Source organism: Dama dama, chromosome 28, assembly GCF_033118175.1.
Source record: "Dama dama isolate Ldn47 chromosome 28, ASM3311817v1, whole genome shotgun sequence".
NCBI lineage: Eukaryota > Metazoa > Chordata > Mammalia > Artiodactyla > Cervidae > Dama > Dama dama.
Window position 1 is genome coordinate 15,695,186 of NC_083708.1, and position 23,407 is coordinate 15,718,592.

General features: G+C 37.2%; 1 protein-coding gene across 6 annotated transcripts in view; it reads left to right on the top strand.

The window, feature by feature from the left end:
- Positions 1 to 23,407, top strand: part of MYO6 (myosin VI) — a 157,662-nt gene that overhangs the window by 62,941 nt on the left and 71,314 nt on the right. For all 6 annotated transcript variants that reach the window (XM_061131768.1, XM_061131771.1, XM_061131772.1 and 3 more), the window contains exons 3-10: positions 1,017 to 1,086; positions 4,340 to 4,413; positions 7,503 to 7,632; positions 9,470 to 9,575; positions 14,336 to 14,391; positions 17,042 to 17,139; positions 17,478 to 17,642; positions 21,649 to 21,729. In XM_061131768.1, the coding sequence (XP_060987751.1) occupies positions 1,017 to 1,086; positions 4,340 to 4,413; positions 7,503 to 7,632; positions 9,470 to 9,575; positions 14,336 to 14,391; positions 17,042 to 17,139; positions 17,478 to 17,642; positions 21,649 to 21,729 (780 nt within the window). The remainder of the gene's footprint in view (positions 1 to 1,016; positions 1,087 to 4,339; positions 4,414 to 7,502; positions 7,633 to 9,469; positions 9,576 to 14,335; positions 14,392 to 17,041; positions 17,140 to 17,477; positions 17,643 to 21,648; positions 21,730 to 23,407) is intronic.

The window sequence follows — 23,407 nt, forward strand, 5'->3', positions numbered from 1 at the left end:
TAGTTCTCTACTTGTGATTTATCCTTTAAACCTTCTCTCACATATAACGTTAAGAACACATGTAGTGGGTTCTGAATAATTAACTTCTAGAGTCTTCGGGGCATAACAGTTTTCTAATTTGGACTTGACTTTGAATGGTGGCAGTCTGGATTTTAAGTTTACTCTGTAAACTGTAGCAGTAGCCTTGCCTTATACTCTTGCATATATATTCATATATAGAATTTATACGTATTATTCTAAAATCATTGAGCAGCTTTTCCTTAGAGATTTATTTCATATGGATGGTTTGGAACTTCAACCATAAGAGTAATTGTAGTTGTTTGAGAAATAGAAATGTATAAGCAACTATTAGAATGGCATGGAGAAAATTTAATTCTCTTTAGATGTAATTTGAGATTATTCTTTCTCTTTTACAAGATACTATCTTAATTCTAGAGTTTCTGCCGTAGCATTTAGATGATATAGTAAACCCAAGCTTATTCATAGATATCTGTAATTTTATGTACCTAATAGTTTTGGATACTGTATATTTTTGACACATTCCTGTATAGGAATTTGTCTTTAATGTATTTTACTCAGACAGTAGCATTAATTAAATTATAGTCTGTTGGTGTATTTGATTGATTGGCTGTTACTTTTTCCTTTTTTAAAATGATAAAATTGCGGTATATATAAACATTAAAATTTTTATTTTTTGAAAAGTTATTGAAAAGCATACCTACGTAACGTGCTGTGCAGTATGTTAGTAGTAACATCTTGTTCTGTGCCACTATTGGTGTTGGAGCACAAGATTTTTTTTTATTGATTTCTATTATTGATTTCATGTTCATAGTAATAATGGATAACATATTTGAGTAAAGTTATCCTGCTTTTATGTTAATGACTTGTTGGATCTGGTATTACATCTTAATGAAGAGCATATTATCACCACTATTTCAATGTATGCAGACAGTTAAGCTCCTTTGTCTTTACCATTTATAACCTTCTGGTTAAATAAGCTCCTGTTTTGTTTTTAGACATTTTTGGCTCTCATAAACCAAGTGTTCCCTGCAGAAGAGGACAGTAAAAAAGATGTGGAAGATAACTGTAAGTATCAGTTTAAAAAGTAGTTCTCGTCATAGAAAAGGAAACCGTTCCTTCCAAAAATATATGAGTGATTATAGTACAGGGTACACTGTCCTGGTTGAGAAGAAAGGTTTGATGTGAAGGGAGGAGCCCCACAGTCGTAGACGCATTGGCCTCTCACATGGACTTTGGTGAAGGAAGTCTCTTGAATGTCTTTTTAGTGTTATCTCAATTGTGTAAATACAGGGAATGGGAATAATTTATTTACTCTGAAGCCTGAACTAAAGATCTCATATGGTTTTTTTTTTTTTTTTTTGGGAAGAGTTATTTTGAACCTCATCTGCAATCAGGTGTGTTGTTTTTTTTTTTTTGGTGTATGTGGTTCAATAATTTGGAAGTTGAGTCAAAAGCAGCCATCTAATGCCTCTGTTTAAAAGAAAAAACATTAAAAATACTGTGCAATAAATGCTAATTGAAAAAAAATACTAATTGAAAAATTGATTTCAGAATAGTATATTAAAGTATAGCATTAGTTTGACTTACAATTGCCTTAGAATTTTTTGTGGAAAAGTACTATATCCAGAGCAGTAGGCCATGTATATTCTTACATTGTTAAAATGAAGTAGTAGTCATGTTTCATTTTTTATGTGGCAAGATTTCCGAACCATGTCCAGTTGTCATGGGTTTCTTTAAAAGTATCTGACGTTAAAAACCATTTAAAGAAGAGGGGTAAAGAAAGGAATGTGTTTTGTCCTTGCTGGTTTTCTCTGGAGTTCACATTTGAGCAAGCCTGCAGGGTTCCCATCTATGACGCGGAATCCAAGAGTAAGGGCGGGCATCCAGTGCCCAATTCTGACTAAGCAATTAGGAAGCTGAGTGCCTGTGGGCAGTTTCTCTCTCTCCTTTGGGCTTCTCTGTAGAATGGGAGTAATAATGCTTCTGTTTCATCCTTAGAGATGATACATATAAAATGCTTGGCACAGTGCCTGACCTCTAACAGCCTCTCAGTAAATGGTATCTGTTGTTATTAGGTGTAAGAGACTGGGGGAAAAAATGTGGAGCTCCCCTCCATTCTAAAATTGCTAGAGAATTTGTGTGATGGGATAATATTTTTCTAATTAGCAGTCAGAACCACAGCAAGAGAAAAGAATGAGATTCTGCTGTATCTAAATGAGAGAGAAAATTCTTTTCTGTTTTCACTTGCTAGGGTATTCAGAATTGGTAGCAGTCCTTTTCATGTATCAAGATAATGTTTTCTGGCATTCTGTGGTAAGCACCGTGAAGAAAGGAGAAAGTAGTCCTAGTGGTGGTAGGGTAGTGAGGATGGGGAGGTGTTATTTGAGGGGTCATCTTTGAACTGACCATGAAGGACAGGTAGATTTTTGACATAGAGTTGCAGAGGCATGATATTTGAGTTTGATAAATGGTTTAGTCTGCCTGCAAGTTAGACCATATTAAAGAGAGTTGTGGAAAATTATATGAAAAGGTCAGTGGAGTGTTGGTTTACTAAGGGCCTTGAATACGGGACTTGAATATGGACTTGGGTAGTTGATGGAGACCCACTGATGATTTTTGAGGAAGGAGATTTAGTCCGGGCTCTAGTGTAGTTATAACCTTGCCTAGTGGCTCGGTCAGTGAAGATTCCGCCTGCAGTTCAGGAGATGCAGGAGACCCAGGTTTGAACCCTGGGTTGCCACGGTCCCCTGAAGGAAGTGACAACCCACTCTGGTACTCTTGCTGGAAAATTCCATGGACAGAGGAGCCTGGCAGGCTACAGTCCTTGCAGTCACAAAGAGTCGGACACGACTAAACTGTCAGTAGTGTCGTTAGATGGGTGCCGTGAGCAGTCAGGGTTAGAGAGGAGAGAGACTGAGTCTGCAGACAGGCGGGAGGCTGCAGCGATTACTGAAGCAGCGGTGAGACCTCACTGGGCTTGGGGCTGTGGAACTAGAACGAAAGGAGAGCCATTTCAGAGACTCAGACTGTGTTCATCGTGAGTGCCCACCGTGAGGCGGGTGCCATGCTGCGCTTTATTACACGTGTACGGACTTGGGAGTGAGTTCAGAGCAAGGAAGGGGGAGAGGAGGGTCCTCGTGTCCACTCGGCTTGCGGAACAGATGAGTGGGGAGTGGTGGTGCTGATGACGGGAACGGAGTGAATGGGGAAGAATGGGCTGTCTGCCTGAGTGTGCGGTGCAAGCGTGAAAATGGGGCTCAGCCAGCTGTGGGCTGGGTGTCGCATCAGGTGAGAATCGAATGTGTCGGTGTTGGTAGAACAGACGTCAGAGAAACAGGATTTCTACCCTGATGCTGCTGTTCTGTTTAAGACACATGTGATTTCCCCAGGATTCTTATTTCATAATGTCAGTGGTGAGGCACTGACTGAATGACCTGTTCCCTTCACGCTCTAAAATTTCACCTTTTTTATTTTCTGTAGAATTCTGAGCAGCAGATTGAATTAGAGTCGTCCACTAATCTTTGTTGTGTCAAAAATGTGTAAAAATCAGCTCTGTCTGGAACTTCCCTGGTGGTCCACTGGCTAAGACTCCGCATGCTAGTGGAGGAAGCCCAGGTTCTGTCCCTGGTCAGGGAACTAGATCCAGCAGGCCACAACTAAGACCTGGTGCCGCCATGTAAACAATAAATAAATATTTAAAAATCACACTATCTGAAGTAGTACTGTCTTTCCACTTGAATTGTGCCTGATTCTTTAGCCAACCTTCATTACTATGTGTGTGTGCTCAGTCACTCGGCTGTGCCCGGCTGGCTCTTTGCAACCCCGTGGACTATATAGCCTGCCAGGCTCCTCTGTCCATGGGAATTCTCCAGGCAAGAGTACTGGGCTGGGTTGCTGCAGGTTCTTTATTGACTGAGCCACCAGGAAAGCCCAGAAATATTGGAGTGGGTAGCCTATCCCTTCTCCAGGGGATCTTCCTGACCCAGGAATCGAACCGGAGTCTCCTGCATCGCAGGTCGATTCTTTGCCAACTGAGCTACCAGGGAAGCCCTCCTAACTGTGGATTCACCCGATCTCACTGGAGACATTCCTCTTGCTGAAAATTTGTTTAAAAATATCATTATGACTCATGTGTGTGTGAGCTAGATATATTTTAAATTGGCTTCTGAAGTTTACAGGTACCAGGGAAAAGATGGAATTAAATTTAACCTAACAGGTGAATTTTAGCTTGGGTCCGAGTGATTCAGATTAAGATGGTATTGTTTTATTTTGCTTTTTTTCTTCAGATAGCTAATGATTTACAAAATTTCCATCTCAGGTTCATTAATGTATTTAAATGAAGCCACACTACTCCATAATATCAAAGTTCGATACAGTAAAGACAGAATTTATGTAAGTATTTTACCTGTGGTTTAAGTTTTGTGGGGATTATTATTTTACATGCTTCTGTTTGATTTTGTTGAGCTTGAACTTTTCTTACCAGGAGATCATTCTTGACCTGAGCCTGTTGAATGGAGCCTGAGCTCCATGAGGATGAGGATTTTTTCGTAATTTACTGCTCTTAATTCCAGGGCTTAGACCAGGCATGGTACATAGTACTTCAGAAATATTTGTGGAATGAAGTAAGGAATTCAGGGCATCATCTTAATATTTTTCAGCCTTAAATCTATCCAATTTGGTTATTTATAAAAGCACTAATTATTTTGAACTATGATTTTTAAATTTTTGGCATATATCTATAGATCTGTTTAACTAATGCACTTTCCACATTGTTCTGCAAAACATTTAAGTCAGACTTAAGGCATACATAATGAAATTAAAAACTTGGATGGCAAAAAATGTAAATTAGAGTAGAAGGCAGTATGTGAGGAAATTTCAGGAACACTGAAATGCTGATCATGAGCCTGAGTAGTTGCAATATTTGATTCCAAAGAGATAACTTTCCTTAAAAGCCCAGGATATTTAAAAATGAAAGACAGTGCTTCTAATGTATTAAATAGGGTTTGCACCAAAGCATTCAGATGAATGCTTAAATGGTATGTTTTAATTATCATGATTCACTGGGCATGTATGAGGTTTTATTCTAGTTAGAGGTTCCTTTGTTGGCTGGAGATAAATTACCCTGCTGTAGCTCTCCTGTTATAAAGATGGGACTCTTCATTATTTTTGAAAGAAGAAAACACATGGCTTCTTTGACACTTCCTAGATCAAATGACGTTCTTAATATTTTATATCACTATCAGTTTGCCTAATTGTACTTACTTAATTCTGACTAAATTACCTTTAGTCTTTGCCATCTGTCCAAGTAGTGACAGCTGGGAAATAGAACTAATCTATTTAGTCTTTTCCAAAAGAGTTTATTCTCACTTATATACAGTATTAAGTCTTTCCTTTTCTCTCTGCTTTTTCCCCCCAAAGTCAACTAAATAGTATATTTATGTTAATATAGATATGGCTATTCTTATTTAGAAATATATTTGGAAGCAAAATTCATTTAATCAGCAGACTAATGTTGAGTGTCTAATGTGTGCTAAATGTTTTAGGTACTAAAATAATAACGTTTTTAGGTAGAACGCTTTACCGGCTGAGCTACCGGAGAAGCCTAATAATGTTTTTAAAGTTTGTTTGTTAAAGCAGTTTAACTTGTAACATGTCAGTAAAAGTTGATTTAGCTAAAACCATCTTTCAGGTAGAACTGGCCACTATTTTTTCTTTATATGCCTACATCACTTGGTGGTAGTGGATCAGTTTTACTTACCTGAGCAAATTTTAATTGTTTTAATATCTTTTTCTTGAAGTTTACGCATTTTAAACTACCTTTACAGAATCATGTTACTCAACAAAACAAAACACTGAGCTAGTTTGTTTCTATTTGGGATGATTATACATAAACTTCTCACCCTGGAATTTTCATTGGTCCATTAATGTTTCCTATGCAATGGTGATGTTCCACCTGCTGACTGTAGCTACTGATAACAGAAGGTTTACATGCAGAATTCATTGTACTTTCAAAAAAAGATTAGCACTGCATTTGATTAACAAGTCTCTGCGGAATCACATGCCTGATAGAAATAATTACTTGTTTGTGAAATTTTAAGCTTTTGCTCCTCACGTATGTGTCTGCATCACTCTGGAGAATTTTAAGATGAATTCTATTTGTTCTGGCCTTCTTTTCCTAAGATGTGTATGCAGTTGGGTGTACAACCTCTGTTACATAGTGGCTGTTTAGCATCATCAGCTCTTGTTTGGAAAACCAGTGTTTTCCAAGTTCATGAAAGCCATAACTAGTGGGTTTTTGCTAGCCAGTTATGCCTTTTAGTTATAAAACCATTAAATATCAGCAACACACAAACAGAATGCTTATTACTGCAACATATGTAAGAGAGGGAAGCAGTTCACAATAGTTTGAGTTGGGTTTTTTTATACTTCTCACTGACCAGAATTGCCTCCATTCTCCCTTAGACATTTAACATTTTCCTTGGTTACTGAAGTCTCTATTACTTTCCTTTTGTTTCACATGGAAAGATTATTAACTGGAATTTATTTTTCACTCCACCCCAGGAAACAGGTTTGAGAGCATTTGCTGAATTTTAGATTAGCAGGCTGAGAGTTTGGGGTTTCCGCATCATTTCCCTTCCACAGCTAGAAGCAGAAGACAAAAAAATATGGTTCTGTATGCCCTAGTTTGGTCTGCAAACCACAACCAATTGTTAAACCACAACTTTCTTTCTACCCACAAAGAATTTTATAAATCCTATTGGTGGCATTTTTTTTTTTGGTCTTTTGAAGCCACGGTGAAATTGCAGATTTGAAAGCAAGCTTCTTCATTGCTCATCAGACATTTAGCCCATCAGTATTCTAGGCAGTAGTCAAGCATATGGTGTTTTGCAAAAGTCTGGGACCAAATGGTCACCATAGAGCTAAATCAATCCTAAGGTTTTCAGTGATGGGCATAGGCCTCGAGGGTTCCGTGAGCTATGTTACACTCTTCAGTAGCTGTGTTACACTCTTCAGTGAGGAAAGTGGTCTAGACAAGAAATACAAATAAGCAACATGCAGGCTGTAGGTATAGAGCAGATGTTGTAAGTGGAGTCAGCAGAAGATGTCTCAGACAGGGGAGTAGAGGCTCAGCTCTGCCCACGTGGATCTGGTGGTTGTGTCTTGAATCTGGGAGGGCGGGTGGAAGGAGTGTGTTTGCTTTGATGCAAAGGGAGGTCAAGAGAGGTGATTTTGATTTTGAGTGTGGCGAGTTTTAGATGCCTATGGGATAAGAAGATGTAAATATTTATTAAGTGTTGAAGATATATGTGTCCAGAAGAGATCAGGGAATGTTTAGGGCTAGAAATGCAGATTTGGGAGTTCTAGTTACAGAGAGAACTGGGGGTGTCTACTCGCTGTATGTTCTTTCTTTTATGAGCTTTGTTTGATTTTAAATGAAAATAATAATTGGAAAATTTAATGTTTACGCTTTTCCCACTTAGACCTATGTGGCCAACATTCTGATTGCAGTGAACCCATACTTTGACATACCTAAAATCTATTCTTCAAATACAATAAAGTCGTACCAAGGAAAATCTCTTGGGACGATGCCACCTCATGTGTTTGCAATTGGTAAGTAATTTAAGTGTATCTTAATTTTTATTTCAGTTGTACAGACCCATTCTGTTTTTCTTTTGGATTAGTAGAAGGTGCTGTGAACCGAATGTCTGAAGGCCTGTGTGCAGCTGAGCCTGTCACTGTGTTAGGAGCCTGTCTCTCACACAGGGTGGGGAAGGATACTTTTGTTGCCAACTCATGGGGTGGTTGTACCTCATTACCTTTGTTAAATGCCTTTGTTCTCTTAAGTGTGTCCATCCGGTTGAAAGTAGGTCATCATAAAATGTGACCTAATGTTTTCTTTTGACTCCATCTTTAAAGTGTCCCCCTTCTGCAACTAAGAAGGAGGCCCAGACCATTCGCTCTTTTACTTGTGAATGTTTTATCTCGGCTAGAAGGGGGATGTGAGAACAAACATCTTTTATCCCTCATCAGGGCATTTTAAATTGTAAAGGATGGACAGTGACACATGTTTCATATCTCTGGAGAATCTGTGTGGAAGGGCAGCAGCATCTGTCTTTGCCTTTCTGGAGCACTCTCTCTCATCTCGAAGGCCTTAGCTCTGAAAAACAGAGATAGAGTTGCTTGAGAGGCATCCCCCATAGCTGGTGGCTACAAGTACGGAGATGTTAGCTAAGCCTTGGAATTCAGACATAATTGAATTAAATTGTGACAAGTTTTGGTTCAGGTTTTTAGCATAGTTCATGTCTCTTTGTACCTGTGTTTTGGCTTAACTGGGCTTCACCTCCAGATTTGACTGAACATGTTCTGGGTACTGCTAGGCAGAGTGAATATATGCACCAAGTCCAGTGCAACTGGTTCTATGATGCTCTGATGGGCATCTGTATGTGTTCTGTCAGCTGGCAAAATGGTGAGCAAGCTCATCACTAGACAGAAGTTACATGTTTAAAATGTAGTTGCTTACTACTAAAAAAGTGTTTACAACGATTCCAACAAAATTGGGTGAAATAGATTGCTGATGAATTGGTCAAAGGGATATGAGCACTCTTGCATTAGTTTGCACTGGGTCCTTTGAGAAAAAGCCATCCGTAGACCCTTCTTCACTGGTATGTGTAGCACCTGCCTGAGGTGAGAAATAGCGGCCTTATAGGGCTCAACTTTTCAGGACCTCATTTTTAATTAAATTTAATTTAGTCCACTTTAAGAGAATGAAATTGTGCTCATCTTGTCTGTGAAGTCCAAAAGATATAGCTTAAACTGTTGGAGGATAATGAAGATAGTTAAAAATTGTATATATAAATAATGGCAGATCTAAAAAATTGAAAGCAGTTAATTTTGCCTATTTTTGAACTGTTGGTAAATTCTACAGGATGTTTACGTTTAATGGTAGAATTACAGGAGGAAAAAAAACACCACAGATTTGTTGTGCAGTTGTGTTTTTTTTTTTTTAATTTTTTCCTGCAGCAGAAATTTTGGCTGCCAGATTTCTTAATTGGTAGCTTGTTACTTTTTGCTTAATTGTCTGGGGATGTCATTAGTTATGTATAGTGAGCATTTTTCATCTCTCTGCAAATATGTTCTGGTATTAGGAAAAGCTGAGCCACTGCTCATAATATGGAGACATTCTAGTGCAAACGTAAGCGTTGTTTATTTGGATTTCATATCACTTAGCTGTCAGGATAATTATAGAGAACATTTAAAGTATATACTTATAAAGATGTTTTGAATACTTTTAAATGATTTTATTTAAAAATTTTGGTAGCTGTAAACACACATTTATAATTTCTTTCAGAACAAGTGCTTTTTGTTAGTAAATGGACTTTCTATCATTTGGAAATTTTTATTTAATACTTTGTTCATCACTAATAGTGTATTATTATTTTCACTCCAGCTGATAAGGCTTTTCGAGACATGAAGGTGCTCAAGATGAGTCAGTCCATCATTGTATCTGGAGAATCAGGAGCTGGCAAAACAGAAAATACAAAATTTGTTCTAAGGTGAGGAATATTTAGCTGACCTAAAATGTTCTGAACAAGTTGATTATTTTTTAGTTGTGGTAAAAAAATATACAACATAAAATTTACCATTTGAACCATTTCTAAGTGTACAGTTCAGTAGTGCTAAGTATATTCACGTTGTCATTCAGCCAATCTCCAGAACTTTTCATCTTGCAAACTAAAATCCTATACCCGTTAAACAACTCTGCGTTCCCCCCCTGACTGACCCACATGCCAGGCAACCACTGTTCTTTCTTCCTCCTTTTTTGATTTTGACTACTCTGGGTACCTCATGTAGGTGAAATATACAACTTTTTGTTTTTCTGTGACTGGTTTTCCCCCATTAGCATGATGTCCTCAGAGTTCGTCCATGTTGAGGCATGTGTCAGGGTTTTCCTCATGTTTAAGGAGTAGTATTCTGTCATGTTTACATATCACATCTTGTTTATCCATTCACTCATCAGCAGGCACTGGGGTTGCTTCCATCTCTTGACTCTTGTGAATAGTGTTGCCTTGAACATGGTATGAACAAAGAGTTACAAAGATCTCCTTGAGATTTGACCAGGTTGACCTTGAATACTTTTGCATGCTTTATGACATAGTTTGAAATGGTGGACTCTGTTTCTGTTACAAAAACAGACACCTTATGTGAAAGCTAAGCTGGGGATTTTTGAAATCTAGCTCTGACATGTTATCCTCAGGAGGATCCTAGAGGAGACCAGTGCTGGTTAGGCAAAGGGAAATCTCCAACCATTCCTTCAAAATCCAACCATTACATTCTGTTTTCAGTATTCCTGCTATTAGAGTGGTCAGAATAATTTTTTACCTTAAGTTTGTGATGACTGACCTTCTTGTTTCTACCTCCCTGCAACCCTCCTCCCAGCATCAAAGATAAATATTTCTATGTGTAATGAATATCATATTTGAGACACAATAGTTGGTTAAAATCAGAATGTTCCCAAAAAGTTCTAAAAAAATAATGCTGATTTAGATGTCAAAGACCATCCAAATAGGATTTTAAATATCAGAAAAGCTATAATAGAATAGTGAAAGAAAGAAAGTGAAAGTGAAGTCGCTCAGTCGTGTTCGACTCTTTGTGACCCTGTGGACTGTAGCCTACCAGGCTCCTCCGTTCATGGGATTCTCCAGGCAAGGATACTGGAGTGGGTTGCCATTTCCTTCTCCTGAATATCTTCCCGACCCAGGGATTGAACCCGGGTCTCCTGCATTGCAGACAGATGCTTTACTGTCTGAGCCACCAGGGAAGCCCTAATAGAATAGTAGGTACATTTAAATATAAATTTGTAATATTTATATGAGCCGTTCCAGTATATGATTCAGGTTTCAATGTTAGATGTGTTAAATAATATTAAAATTAGAAATATAGGTTGCCAGCTCAAGATGGCAGTATAGAAGAACATATACTCATCTCCTCCTGAAAGAGCACCAGATTTGCAACTAGCTGTTGAAAAACCATCGACAGGCAGAAGGACACTGGAACCCACTGAAAAAGATACCCTATGTCCAAAGACAAAGAAGAAGCCACAGTGAGGCAGTGGGAGGGGCACAATAGCAAGAAAATAAAATCCCATTCCTGCCAGGTAGGTGACCCACAAACTGGAGAAAAATAATACCGAAGAAGTTCTCCCACTGTTGTGAAAGTTCTCAACCCCAGCCTGGGGACCTGACAAAGAGACTGGGAGTCCCCAGGGAATCTGACCTTAAAGGCCAGCGGGATTTGCTTATAGGACTTCCATGGGACTGTGGGAAACAAAGATCCAGTCTTGGAGTGCACAAAGTCTTGCATGCACCAAGACCCAGAGGAAAGGAGCAGTGACCCCAGGGGAGATTGAACCAAAACTACCTACTAGTGTTGGAGGGTCTCCTGTGGAGGTGTCAGTCGGCAGGGGCTCATCACAGACTCAGGAGCATTGACAGCCGCAGTCCTGGAAGGTCCCCCATGGCATAAGCCCTCTTAGAGGTTGCCATTAACCCTGCCCTAGAGTCTAGACCCCAGGGCTGGGTCTCCTTAGGCCAGACAACTATCAGGGAGGGAATGTAACTCTGCCCATCAGCAGATAAGTGGATTAAAGCTTTACTGAGCAAGGCCCTGCCCATCAGAGCAGTCAGTTCAGTCGCTCAGTGGTGTCAGACTCTTTGTGACCCCATGAATTGCAGCACGCCAGGCCTCCCTGTCCATCATCAGCTCCCAGAGTTTACTCAAACTCATGCCCATCGAGTCGGTGATGCCATCCAGCCATCTCATGCTCTGTCGCCCCCTTCTCCTCCTGCCCCCAATCCCTCCCAGTATCAGGGTCTTTTCCAATGAGTCAGCTCTTCGCTTGAGGTGGCCAAAGTACTGGAGTTTCAGCTTCAGCAACAGTCCTTCCAATGAACACCCAGGACTGATCTCCTTTAGGATGGACAGGTTGGACCTCCTTGCAGTCCAAGGGACTCTCAAGAGTCTTCTCCAACACCACAGTTCAAAAGCATCAATTTTTCGGTGCTCAGCTTTCTTCACAGTCCAACTCTCACATCCATACATGACTACTGGAAAAACCATAGCCTTGACCAGACGGACCTTTGTTGGCAAAGTAATGTCTTTGCTTTTTAATATGCTCTCTAGGTTGGTCATAACTTTCCTTTCAAGGAGTAAGCGTCTTTTAGCAAGACCCAGCTTTTCCCATCACCATTCCCTCCAATCAGGAGGCTTACACAAGCCTCTTAGCTTCCTCCATCAGAGGGCAGACAGAAGAAGCAAGAACAACCACAGTCACACAGCAGCTAAAACAAAGACCACATTACAGCATGAAAAAGCAGAAAGTTGTGTTCTGGATGAAGGACAGGATAAAACCCCAGAAAAACAACTAAATGAAGTGGAGATAGGCAACCTTCCAGAAAAAGAATTCAGAATAATGATAGTGAAGATGATCCAGGATCTTGGGAAAACAGTGGAGAAGATGGAAGAAGTGTTTTACCAAAGACCTAGAAGAACAAACAAACAAATAATACACTAGAAGGAATCAGTAACAGAATAGCTGAGGCAGAAGAATGGATAAATGACCTGGAAGACGGAATGATGGAAGTCACTGCCAGAAAACAGAAGATAGAAAAAAGAATGAAAAGAAATAAAGACAGCCTAAGAGACCTCTGGGACAACCTTAAAGACACCAACATTCACATCATAGGGGTCCCAGAAGGAGAAGAGAGAAAGGACCTGAGAAAATACTTGAAGACATAGTAGCTGAAAATTTCCCCAATATGGAAAAGGAAGTAGTCAACCAAGTCCAGAAACACAAAGAGTCTCAGGTAGGATAAACACATAGTAATCAAACTGATGAAAATTAAAGATAAAGATAAAATATTAAAAGTACCAAGAGAAAAATAGCATACAAGGGAACTCCCATCAGGCTATCAGTTGATTTCTCAACAGAAACTCTAGAAGTCAGAAGGGAATGGCATGATACGTTTAAAGTGATGAAGGGGAGAACCTACAGCCAAGAATACTCTACCCAGCAAGACTCTCCTTCAGATTTGATAGAGAAATCAAAAGCTTTCCAGACCAGCCAAAGTTAAGAGAATTCAGCACCACCAAACCAGCTCTACCACAGTGCTAAAGGAGCTTCTCTAGGCAGGAAACACAAGCTAGGAAAAGACCTACAGAAAATAAACTGTGAACAGTTAAGAAAATGGTAATAGGATCATAGATGCTGATAATTACCTTAAATGTAAATAGATTAAGTGCACCAAGCAAAAGACATAGGCTGGCTGGGCAGATGAAAACATGTACATGTATACACTTCTACTTACCACATCAGTCTGCTTGACTCCCCCAAATTGTATATAATTATTTTATAATGTTAGGTTAATTATGCTCCAATTATGACTTGCAATTATAGTTATTTTTTATTTTTTGTCTGGCTATTGATTGTGAAAACTGATAAACATCTTTTACTATTGCAATTATGTAACTATTACTCACTCAGTACTATTTGTATTATGATTGGTCAACAGAAAAATAATAGAACTCTGTATCACCAGAACTATGATTTAATAGAAAAACCTGTAATCACTTTTTAAAATCCAGATACATAGCAGAATTATCTTGGAATTTTTTGAAAAATACAAATGCCTAGATATTGCCTCTTTTTTCTCCGGAGCCCCAGATATGTTTCTAATAAGCAGCCACGTTTAAAAACAACTGTATTATATGATGATATATTATTTTTATCTAGTTCATTTCACTTTTTCCATTACATGTTCGGTGCTCCCATTTCATTTAGTTTATATGTTTCAGTTTTCCACCTCTTCTTGTTTTTCTTTTGATGTTATTTCTCAAGTCTTTAGCAAGTGGAGTAGAAAAGCTTTTATATAAATATATATATAAGTAATATATATATTTCAGAAAATTTAGAATTTTTGCCTAAAATATTTATGACAATTTGATTCCTCTTGTTTGACTTAGTATGACCAGAATGCTAGATTTCTAGTGAAAAAAATAGATATGTAACAAGCAACAAAGGTTTACTGTATAGCAAAAGGAACTCTAGTCAATATCTTGTAATAACCTATAATGGAAAATAATTTCAAAAGTAACATGTATATATGTATAACTGAATTACCTTGCTATGCACTGGAAACATTGTAAATCAACTGTACTTCAATAAAGTGTATAAAGAAAAAAATTTTTAAAAGCAATATAATACATGCAATATCATTGTTATCTAACATTTTTTTTTTTTATCCTGTATTTTAAACAGATATCTGACTGAATCCTATGGAACTGGTCAAGATATTGATGATAGAATTGTTGAAGGTAATAGAACTTTTTAAATTCTTATTTTTTATTGTTAGATATGGACTGAAATTAACTTAGAAGAATCCTCTAAGTGCTCTGGAATGTTCTCACAGAGATCCAGAAGACTCCAATCTCTTACAAATCTTTGCTCCTTTGTTATCTTGTCAGTTACTTAATGTCTGTTGTTTTTCCCCTGACCCCATGTGCACACTAAGAGGGCAGAAATTTTATAGATTCCAAATCCCTGGAATAGTACCTGATACATGACATGTGCATCATCATTTCTGGAGCTATGAATGAGTGAAAGGAATACAGGAAGCCCTCTGGCCTCCTGTGCATTTTGTTGACCTTGTTTTAGTAAAGGAGAAAAAGAGAGGATTATTTGGAATTGAGGTGCTGGGGGGAAATCATTTTAACAAAAGTGTACCCTTGGAAGGCAAGAGTCTGTACACTGATTTCCTTAAGCAGTCAGTGTCTGTACACCCCTTAGACAGTCTTCCCACACCCTGTTTGGACACTGCTGGTCCAGGCAAGTCTGCGGTAGCCTCCCACAGCACAGGTTCCTCTCTGGTCTCCCCTCCTATAATCTATTCTCTGTGTGGAAGCTGGAATGATCTGTTTTGCTCTAAGCTCTTTATTGGCTTCATATGTCTCTCAGGGTTAAACCTACCTTGGTCTTTGTGGCCAGGTGCCTGCCTCTCCTGGTCTGATTGAGTCATTTTTCCTGTGAATCCTCATGCTTTAGTCACATTGGTCTCCTTGTAGTTCTTTGAGGTGTTTCAGGCCTCTTGACACGTCCCTCACCACTTCTTCCTATCAGACACTCAGTATTTAATACTGATGATGGTATTGGCATGTGTGGGATGCATTAGATGTTGTCTGATTTGCTTAAAATGGGTTACCTAACTTAGCCTCTTCACAGAATGTGAGATAGGTGTTTTGTCCCTGCTTCACAGATGAGAAACTAAGGTAAAAAGAGTCTAAGTAACTTTCTGAAGAGTAAATAGCTCATCACTTGTGGAGAAGGGACATATAGACAGACGTCTTAATTGCATTATCTACTAAGTGCTCTTTTTAATACTCCTGACATTTAAAAAAAAAAAAAGTTCAGTTGAACAAAGATTTGTCAGGAGCCTTCATGTATTTTCTGGAGAAGGAAATGGCAACCCACTCCAGTACTCTTGTCTGGAAAATCCCATGGATGGAGGAGCATGGTAGGCCCATGGGGTTGCAAAGAGTTGGACACGACTGAGCAACTTCCCTTCCCTTCATGTATTTTGCTAGATCATGGCAGGCAGAAGTTACATACACTTTTTCACAATTATGTAAAACATGCATGTACATGAATATAAATTCTACTCTAATAAACATTTTTAAAGTTTACATTAATAAGATTTTTCATATTTCTTGATATAAATAATTTTCTAATTTTATGTACAGTTCCCACTGATGTATGGTGGCACACCAAGGTATAATCACAGTAAAGTGCCTTTAGTGAGAGAATTGTCATTTAAAATTGAATGAGTAAATAAAAAACAAAGTAGGGATTAATTTAATAAAATACTAATTAATATTCTGACTTGATTATGTGAGGTGCAGATTCACTTGGGAATTGGATGTAAGCCTAGTTTCTTTCAGGAGAACACTCTGTGTGATGTGTAACAGGCTGTAGTTGAGGACCAATGGAAAAAGTTATTCCAAATTTTTCTCCAGCCCCTTACTGGAGCATAGTGCTTGTTAACTGGCAGGACCATAGAAATCTTGAGGTGACATATACATGCTAGCATTTCCTTCAGTTTTAGTACTTTCTTACTTATTTTAGCAAGTGAAGCAACCTGCCAGTGATCTTTAAATGGATTTGGAGACTAGTTAAGCTTTCTACTGTGGACAAAGAGAAATGGACTTTAGACTATTTCATAAGAAATATTCTAGCAATAAACATATGAAGCAGTTTATGAGGTTGTTGAAGGAATGTGTAAGAGTGGCACTAATCTGGTATAATTATAGTTGAGACTATGGTGAGTACAAAACTCTAGTAACTCTTTCAATAATGTAGAGTGTGTGTGTGGGGTGGGGGAGAGACATTATAAAATGAAGACAATTAAAATTTTACATTTGTTCCTTGGGGTTTCAGAAACTATTGTTCTGAGAACCTTTTGTACACAGTTCTATAAACTGAATTTGTTAGGTTTTGTTGGATGTGCATGTAAAAATGTTAAATCTGGAGGTTATGTTAATATATATATTTAAAAGTAGGTCAACTAATAACATTTTGCCTGTATTTTATCATAGGAAATTTGCTGTTTTCTGCTCATGTAGGGCTGATGTGGAAACTATAAAAATATTTAGGGAGTAATTTTTAAAGTTGAGTTAGAGATTTTGTAATCTAATGACTTTTGAAAATTTAGTCTTTGCCATAACACTTACATTTTCTTTTGATAAATTTTGAATAAATTTTCCATCTCTTGTACTTTAATAGGACCTGACACATAGGCGGAGTCAAGAAATATTTGTGGGATTTGACATTACAAGTGAATTCATTCGTGTTAGTTTTGTGAGAGTATTTTTCTAGTTATATGTATTTATTAATAAATGGAAACACTATATTGCTTTGTAATTTTCCTTCATATTAATTTTTTATGGCATATTTTCATTTCTGTTTTAATAGCTAACCCACTCTTAGAAGCTTTTGGAAATGCAAAAACTGTTCGCAACAATAATAGCAGTCGATTTGGGAAATTCGTAGAAATACATTTCAATGAAAAGGTAAGTGAGAGTGAGTTTTGGGTTAATATATTTGGGAAGTGTTTTTAGAAAAAGCAAAAGGTCTTGATAGAATTGGTAGTGTACTCGAACTCATGGCAAATATATTTAAATTTTTCTCTTACTATTAGATATTTGGGAGAATATATATGTTCACTGTGATCTCTGTAAATTCTAAAGCTTATGTTTATTAATAGTTATCTATTTTCCCCCTCTATTTGATAAATATTGCAACCTCTTTGATAGACAAATGGTTATTAGGAAGGATAGTTTAACATTGGTAGGTTATACTTTAAGACTTCAGATGCAAAACCGTAATTTCTCTCTGTTTTGTTTTCTAGAGTTCAGTTGTTGGAGGATTTGTTTCACATTATCTTCTAGAGAAATCTAGGATCTGTGTTCAAGGCAAAGAGGAAAGGAATTATCATATCTTTTATAGGTTGTGTGCTGGTGCTTCTGAAGATATTAGGGAAAGACTTCATCTGAGCTCTCCAGATAATTTTCGGGTAGGTTGAATGAAAAGAAATTTCATGAAGTTTTTGCAAATTGAATTGTCTTCTATTCTAAAGCATATTTCAGTGGATTTTGATGTCTAGTTGCATATAACTTACATTAAGTTCAGTGTATTGTGATAGAATGACTTCTGTAATAAGTGGATCTATATGGAGGTTTATTGCTTAGTTTATAACATGGTATGAGAAGATATATAATGGGATAGGTAAAAGGAAAGATACTAAATTAATTGTATCAATTGGTTATCAATTTATCTTCAGTAAGTAGTTTATAATAGTTCTGTAATGCTAGCTTTACAGTTACCTTTGACTTACTTACAAAAAAAAAGTTTGACCACTGAATTAATATTAATAAAAGATCCCTACTTGTCTTCCTTAATTCATTTCAACAAATATTTATTGCTTACCCTTTGGGTACCAGGATTGTGACATAGTTAAAAAGATAAATGAGACACAGTTCGTGCTTCTGTGCAATTTAGAAACTGGTGGAAAACATGTACACAATTTTGACTGATATGTTGAATGAGTAAGAGAGATGCATAGGAAGCTGATAATTTTGGGAAAAACCTTACTGGAACAATTGATGCTTGATCAGAATCCTGAGGGGTTTTCAGGTGTTAACTAGAGGCAGAAACATGCAAAGGTATTCCTGGTAAATGCAAAGAGATAAACAAAGAAAGGCAGGAAGTGGCTTAAAGCAAAGGACAGGAAGGACGGGAGTTGAAGCTAGAGAGTTGGGTCTTTTTTCTGTAGTTAGTAAGGAGTGGTTGAAGGGTGTTAAGGGGGGTGGGGTGGGGTGGTGGAGGAGGGGATGGATAGAAATTGAGACCATGGGTAAGTGAGTTGGGAACCGGTAGGTGACATTGCAGTTACTCAGTGCCTGAATTTGGTTTAGTGATGGCAGGGTTACTGAGGAGGGGATGTGTGAAACAGAAGGTAAAGTGACCTGACTTGGAGACTGAATTAGGTAAGGAGAAGGAGGAGTCTGAAATTATCTTCCAGGATTTCATTAGGGTAACTGGGTGGCTGTAAATACCATGTTGGGGCCAGATGGAAGATTTGTGGTGTGTAGGATGCATCCAGTTTTGGAGTCTGTGGATTATCCAAGTGGAACTGTTCAGAAGACTGTTGGGTGGGCCAAGATCAGGTCAGAGCTGCAGGGACAGGTTTGCGAGATGTCAGTATGCTGATGATAGAACTGTGAGAGTGAGGAGATGAGATTGTGCAGAGAGATTGCATAACGTAGAACAGCATGTGCCAGGATCCAAACTCTAGAGGTAAAGAGGATGAGTAGATGAGCTGTCTAAGAAAGGAAGCACAAGTGGAGTTGCGAGAGAAGCATGAGGAAGTCAGGAATGCCAAGTGTTGAGTTTCGGGAAGTGGTGACTGGGAGTGGTAGGTGTAATTTACAAGTTCTCAGCTGGAAAATGGCGTCCCTATTTGGGACGTGGGAATCGTGGAGTGCAAGTCGGAAGTGCAGTTGGTGTAAAGTTCTCCAGGTGATTCTCATAGTCCTTTTTGGCCAGTAGTCCTACTTGAGAATCATGACACACATTTATCTTTAATTATTGTTCTGTGTGTATGTTTGCAACCTGGCTTCTCTTTATTACTGTAGTCAATTTCTTTTAATGTATATTTGGACATTTAAAAACTCTGTTGTTTTAAAATGCTTTATAACTGCATCTGTGTTTGTAGTTCTGCAATGTTTAACCTTCTCTGGGGGTGATAGTGGTTTAGTCGCTAAGTCATGTCCGACGCTTGTGACCCCATGGACTGTAGCCCGCCTGGCTTCCCTGACCATGGGGTTCTCCAGGCAGGAATATTGGAGTGGGTTGCCATTTCCTTCTCCAGGGGATCTTCCGACCCAGGAATTGAACCCAGGTCTCCTGCATTGCTGGCAGATTCTTCACCGACTGAGCTATGAGGGAAGCCTTTACAGTATCTTCATGACAGTAGAAGAGGCATTTTTCTACAGTGATTTTTAGAAAGGGACTATAAATTAATATGAATCACATGGAATTTAATAATGTTGATGTGGCTTTGTCAACACTGAGTTAAGGATAAAGTGACATGACTGTTGTCTTAACATAGTGTTTCTTTCTACTTGGGGGCTTGGGAACATAGTTTCTTTGTCTCAGAATGTAGAGTCTTTCCTGTCACAAGGACAGCCGCCATCCTAAGAGGGCAGCCTCTGAAATGCTTTATCAGGTCAGAGTTTCCTGTCCCTGTGGCGTGACCTAGGGGCATGATTTCCTCTTACAAGGGCATCCTTTTGGTGGTAAGAGGAAAACTAGAGGAACAGCATTAGCTTTTACCTAAAAACATCTGCTCTCTTGGATATTCCTCTCTGGCAGGCAGGCATGCACCTCTGTATTCCTTCCCCCAAATTATTCTGCCTTAGAGTGACCTCGAGTCTTGGTCATTTCATCAGGTTTTTCTCTGGTTTAGTTTAGGCCTCCAGTAATAACTCGGGGATAAAGTTGTAAAAACAACGGAGAAACTGCAGCAGGGTAAACACTCCCCCCACCCCGCCTCCAGATTTTTTCGTCACTGCTGTATACAAATTAGTGACTCTATTCAAATTAGTATATAAAGAATTATAGAGTTACATCTGTTCAGAAACATCCATATTAACTACACATGTATTTTAGAAAATAAAAGGTTAAAAATGCTTGTATTATTCTAAATTTTGAAATATTTTTGCACATGTTCCATGGAAGTATTCATTATAGTCATGCAAGGATCTTTGAATATAAATAAGACTTGGATAGAATGAGAATGGGTGACTAGAGTAGTTACAGCTTTCTAGTTACAGAAAAGTTAGAAGAAACAAGTATTGTTCTTAGGTTTTATTATTAAGTCCATCTGTCTAGAAACCTAGTATTTGATAAAAACAGTTGCAGTAGGTGGATAAAACTCTTGCTGTCAAAGAAAAAACATTTGTTTTGGGTCCATATAGTTAAGCTACTATTATCCTACTAAATAAAAGAGCTCTGTTTTGAAAGTCAGTTGAAATTGCTTACCAGTATTATCCCTTTTATTTTATTCTTTCCCTCAAGATTTTAGTTTGCAAAGAAAAATTCGTTGGATATTATTTTCTGGTTTTAACTGTATTTTAATATTTCACTATAATGGGGGGGAGATAAATGCAATGATTATCTTCAGTGTCAATTTATACCTAAATCATTCAATTTACTGTAAATTTTTTCTTGATATCTGTATAATTTAATCTTGGAATTCATGTCATCAGAGAGTGGAATCCTAGTGACCTGATTAAAGAAAAGCTGAGATGTTTAAAAAATTCTCTCATCCTGTTCCCTATGCACTTCCTTCCTGAACAACCCCCACCTATTAAATGTGGGTAATAGATTCTGCTCAAGACCAGTAGATTATTTTCTTTTCAGTTGCTTCCCTTGTTCTGTGTTTTCAAAGCACTTAGTCTTAAAAAGCTTCTGGGCAGGGAAGTAAATCATTGAGATAAAAGCTGAAATAGTTATTTGAATACCTGTGAAGGTTCATAAAGCAAATGTAATTTATGTACAGTTAGTGTTAACTGTCAGTCATTATGAAAGGCATGTTTTGAAGGACTGATTGTAAAAACCAGAAATTAATAAACTCAAGAATATTATTTGTTAATTATTTGGAATTTAAAATATTACTCAAAATATTCAACCATAGTGTGGGTCCTTGTTTGAGACTTTTTGCATATTTAGGTCATATCTTGTAAAGGTTTAAAATTGCTCAAGAGAAAGCTTTATGGTACTGTTTTTTCTGTTAATCATTTAATTCAGCTTTCAGATTAAGAGTTTCACCATCCCTGGTTTGATTAATAGAAGTAAAGTGTTTATGATATACAGAAGTATTGATTTTAATTGAAAGATTAAATGATACTCAGGTTATGTTTAGAAATGGTTAGCACTGTTGGATAGATTGTGTTTTCCTTTGTGTTATTTTCCTGTGGGTCATGTTGTTAATTATATTTTAAATTTCTTTGTCATAGTATTTAAACCGAGGCTGCACTAGATACTTTGCTAACAAAGAAACTGACAAACAGATTTTGCAGAACCGAAAAACTCCTGAGGTAAAGTAGACTTTAAAAACAGATTATAATCTTTAATGCAAAAAAATTGTGCTGAAAGATACATTCTGTTTTTATTTTGAAACCCAAGTAAGATTTCTTACTTTTAGGCTTATGCGTAAAAGACCCCACAGTCATTCACGCCTCTCTCGCCATGAAGCACTTTATCTCTCTTTTGCTATTTCTAGAAGCTGCAGGCTCTGGGTCTTCTTGGTGGGACCTCAGGGCACTTTTTGTCTTGTTATTTTCCAAACGTGAAGGTATCAAACTGCCTAAAAAATCATCCTTTGCCAACAGTTTTGAAACTTACTCTCATATTAACCATTAGGATTAAATATAAAATATGTTCTTCATAATTTATTATCTGTGTCAAGGCTGAAATAAGCTTTGATGTACAGAAAGAGTGAGCGCTGTTGTGAACTAATTATGTGTTATTGTGATATTTCTCTTTAAAACAGCATGTTTCTGTAATTATTATGAAAAGCTTAGTTTTATGTGTAACTTTTACAAATTATTGTATTTCTAGGATTAATTGGATATAATTATACCATTAAATATTACTTTAAAAGCATAAAATCCTTAATGTAAAAATCTACAACCTTTATAAATTCTAAGATGCAATGTATAGGTGGTAAGTGGTATGAAGGTGTAGCTACTCAAGTAGCTTAAATTATGAAATACTAAGTCAGGATTAATTATAGGGACTAGTTCATATTGTCTTTATTAATTTTTTAAAAAGATTTGTATTGAGTGTTTAATTGAACAAAGTTTTATTATATTCACTTTTTAATGTCTCTGCATTTGAGTGAGTTAGAAGTTTTTGACTACTTTCAAGATAGTGAGAATTATATCTTTAATATATTCATAGAAAAAAACAGAAAACAAAAGTCCCCATTATTTTGAATTCTAAGCAGATGAATCTGCAGTTAATGTTTGTTTAAATTGATATTTTATTTATCATTTTAGATACAGATGTCTGAATTATAAATTGTAATCATCCATAGTTGAGACTTTAAGAAATGACATTATTATTTATTACAGTATTCTCTTTTGTTATGATAATCTATATTTTTACAAGGTACCATTGAAATACAGAAATTGTATTATTTTCACTGGGATAATTGGGACATTCCCTGGTGGAATATTGCCACTATCCTAAAGGAAAAAGCACATACATATATACATTTAATCTTTTGGTGTGGAAAGACTGAGCGGAGAGGAAAGAAGACTGTTATTTTACTTTCCAAAGAGTATTGTACTCTTTGTACTCTCCTAAGAAGAAAATGTTCACTTTCTGATTCTAGAGTCACCATACTTTGTTAAGAATCTTATTCACATTATTGAGTTTATATATAAAAATATGTAAGTGACTAATGGATTTAATATGTTTAAATTGCTTTTTATTGTTTTCTGTATCAGGAGGATGAGGTGATCATTTTGACTATTCAGAATTCTTTGCCTAGTTCCATTGGCGTGTTTTTAAGCTGTGTGTAATTTTTAGGAGAATGCAGTATTTTTAGTCTGCTATGATAGCAATATATTCATGGACATTTGATTAGAAACAGTTTTCAAGTGAAGTAACTGATCAATTGCAAGACTAAAAATTCTGCATGATATGTGTTTTCTTTTAAATTTGGCTGCATGTTGTTGTTTGCTGCTTTGAAGAATAAAATTAAATTTA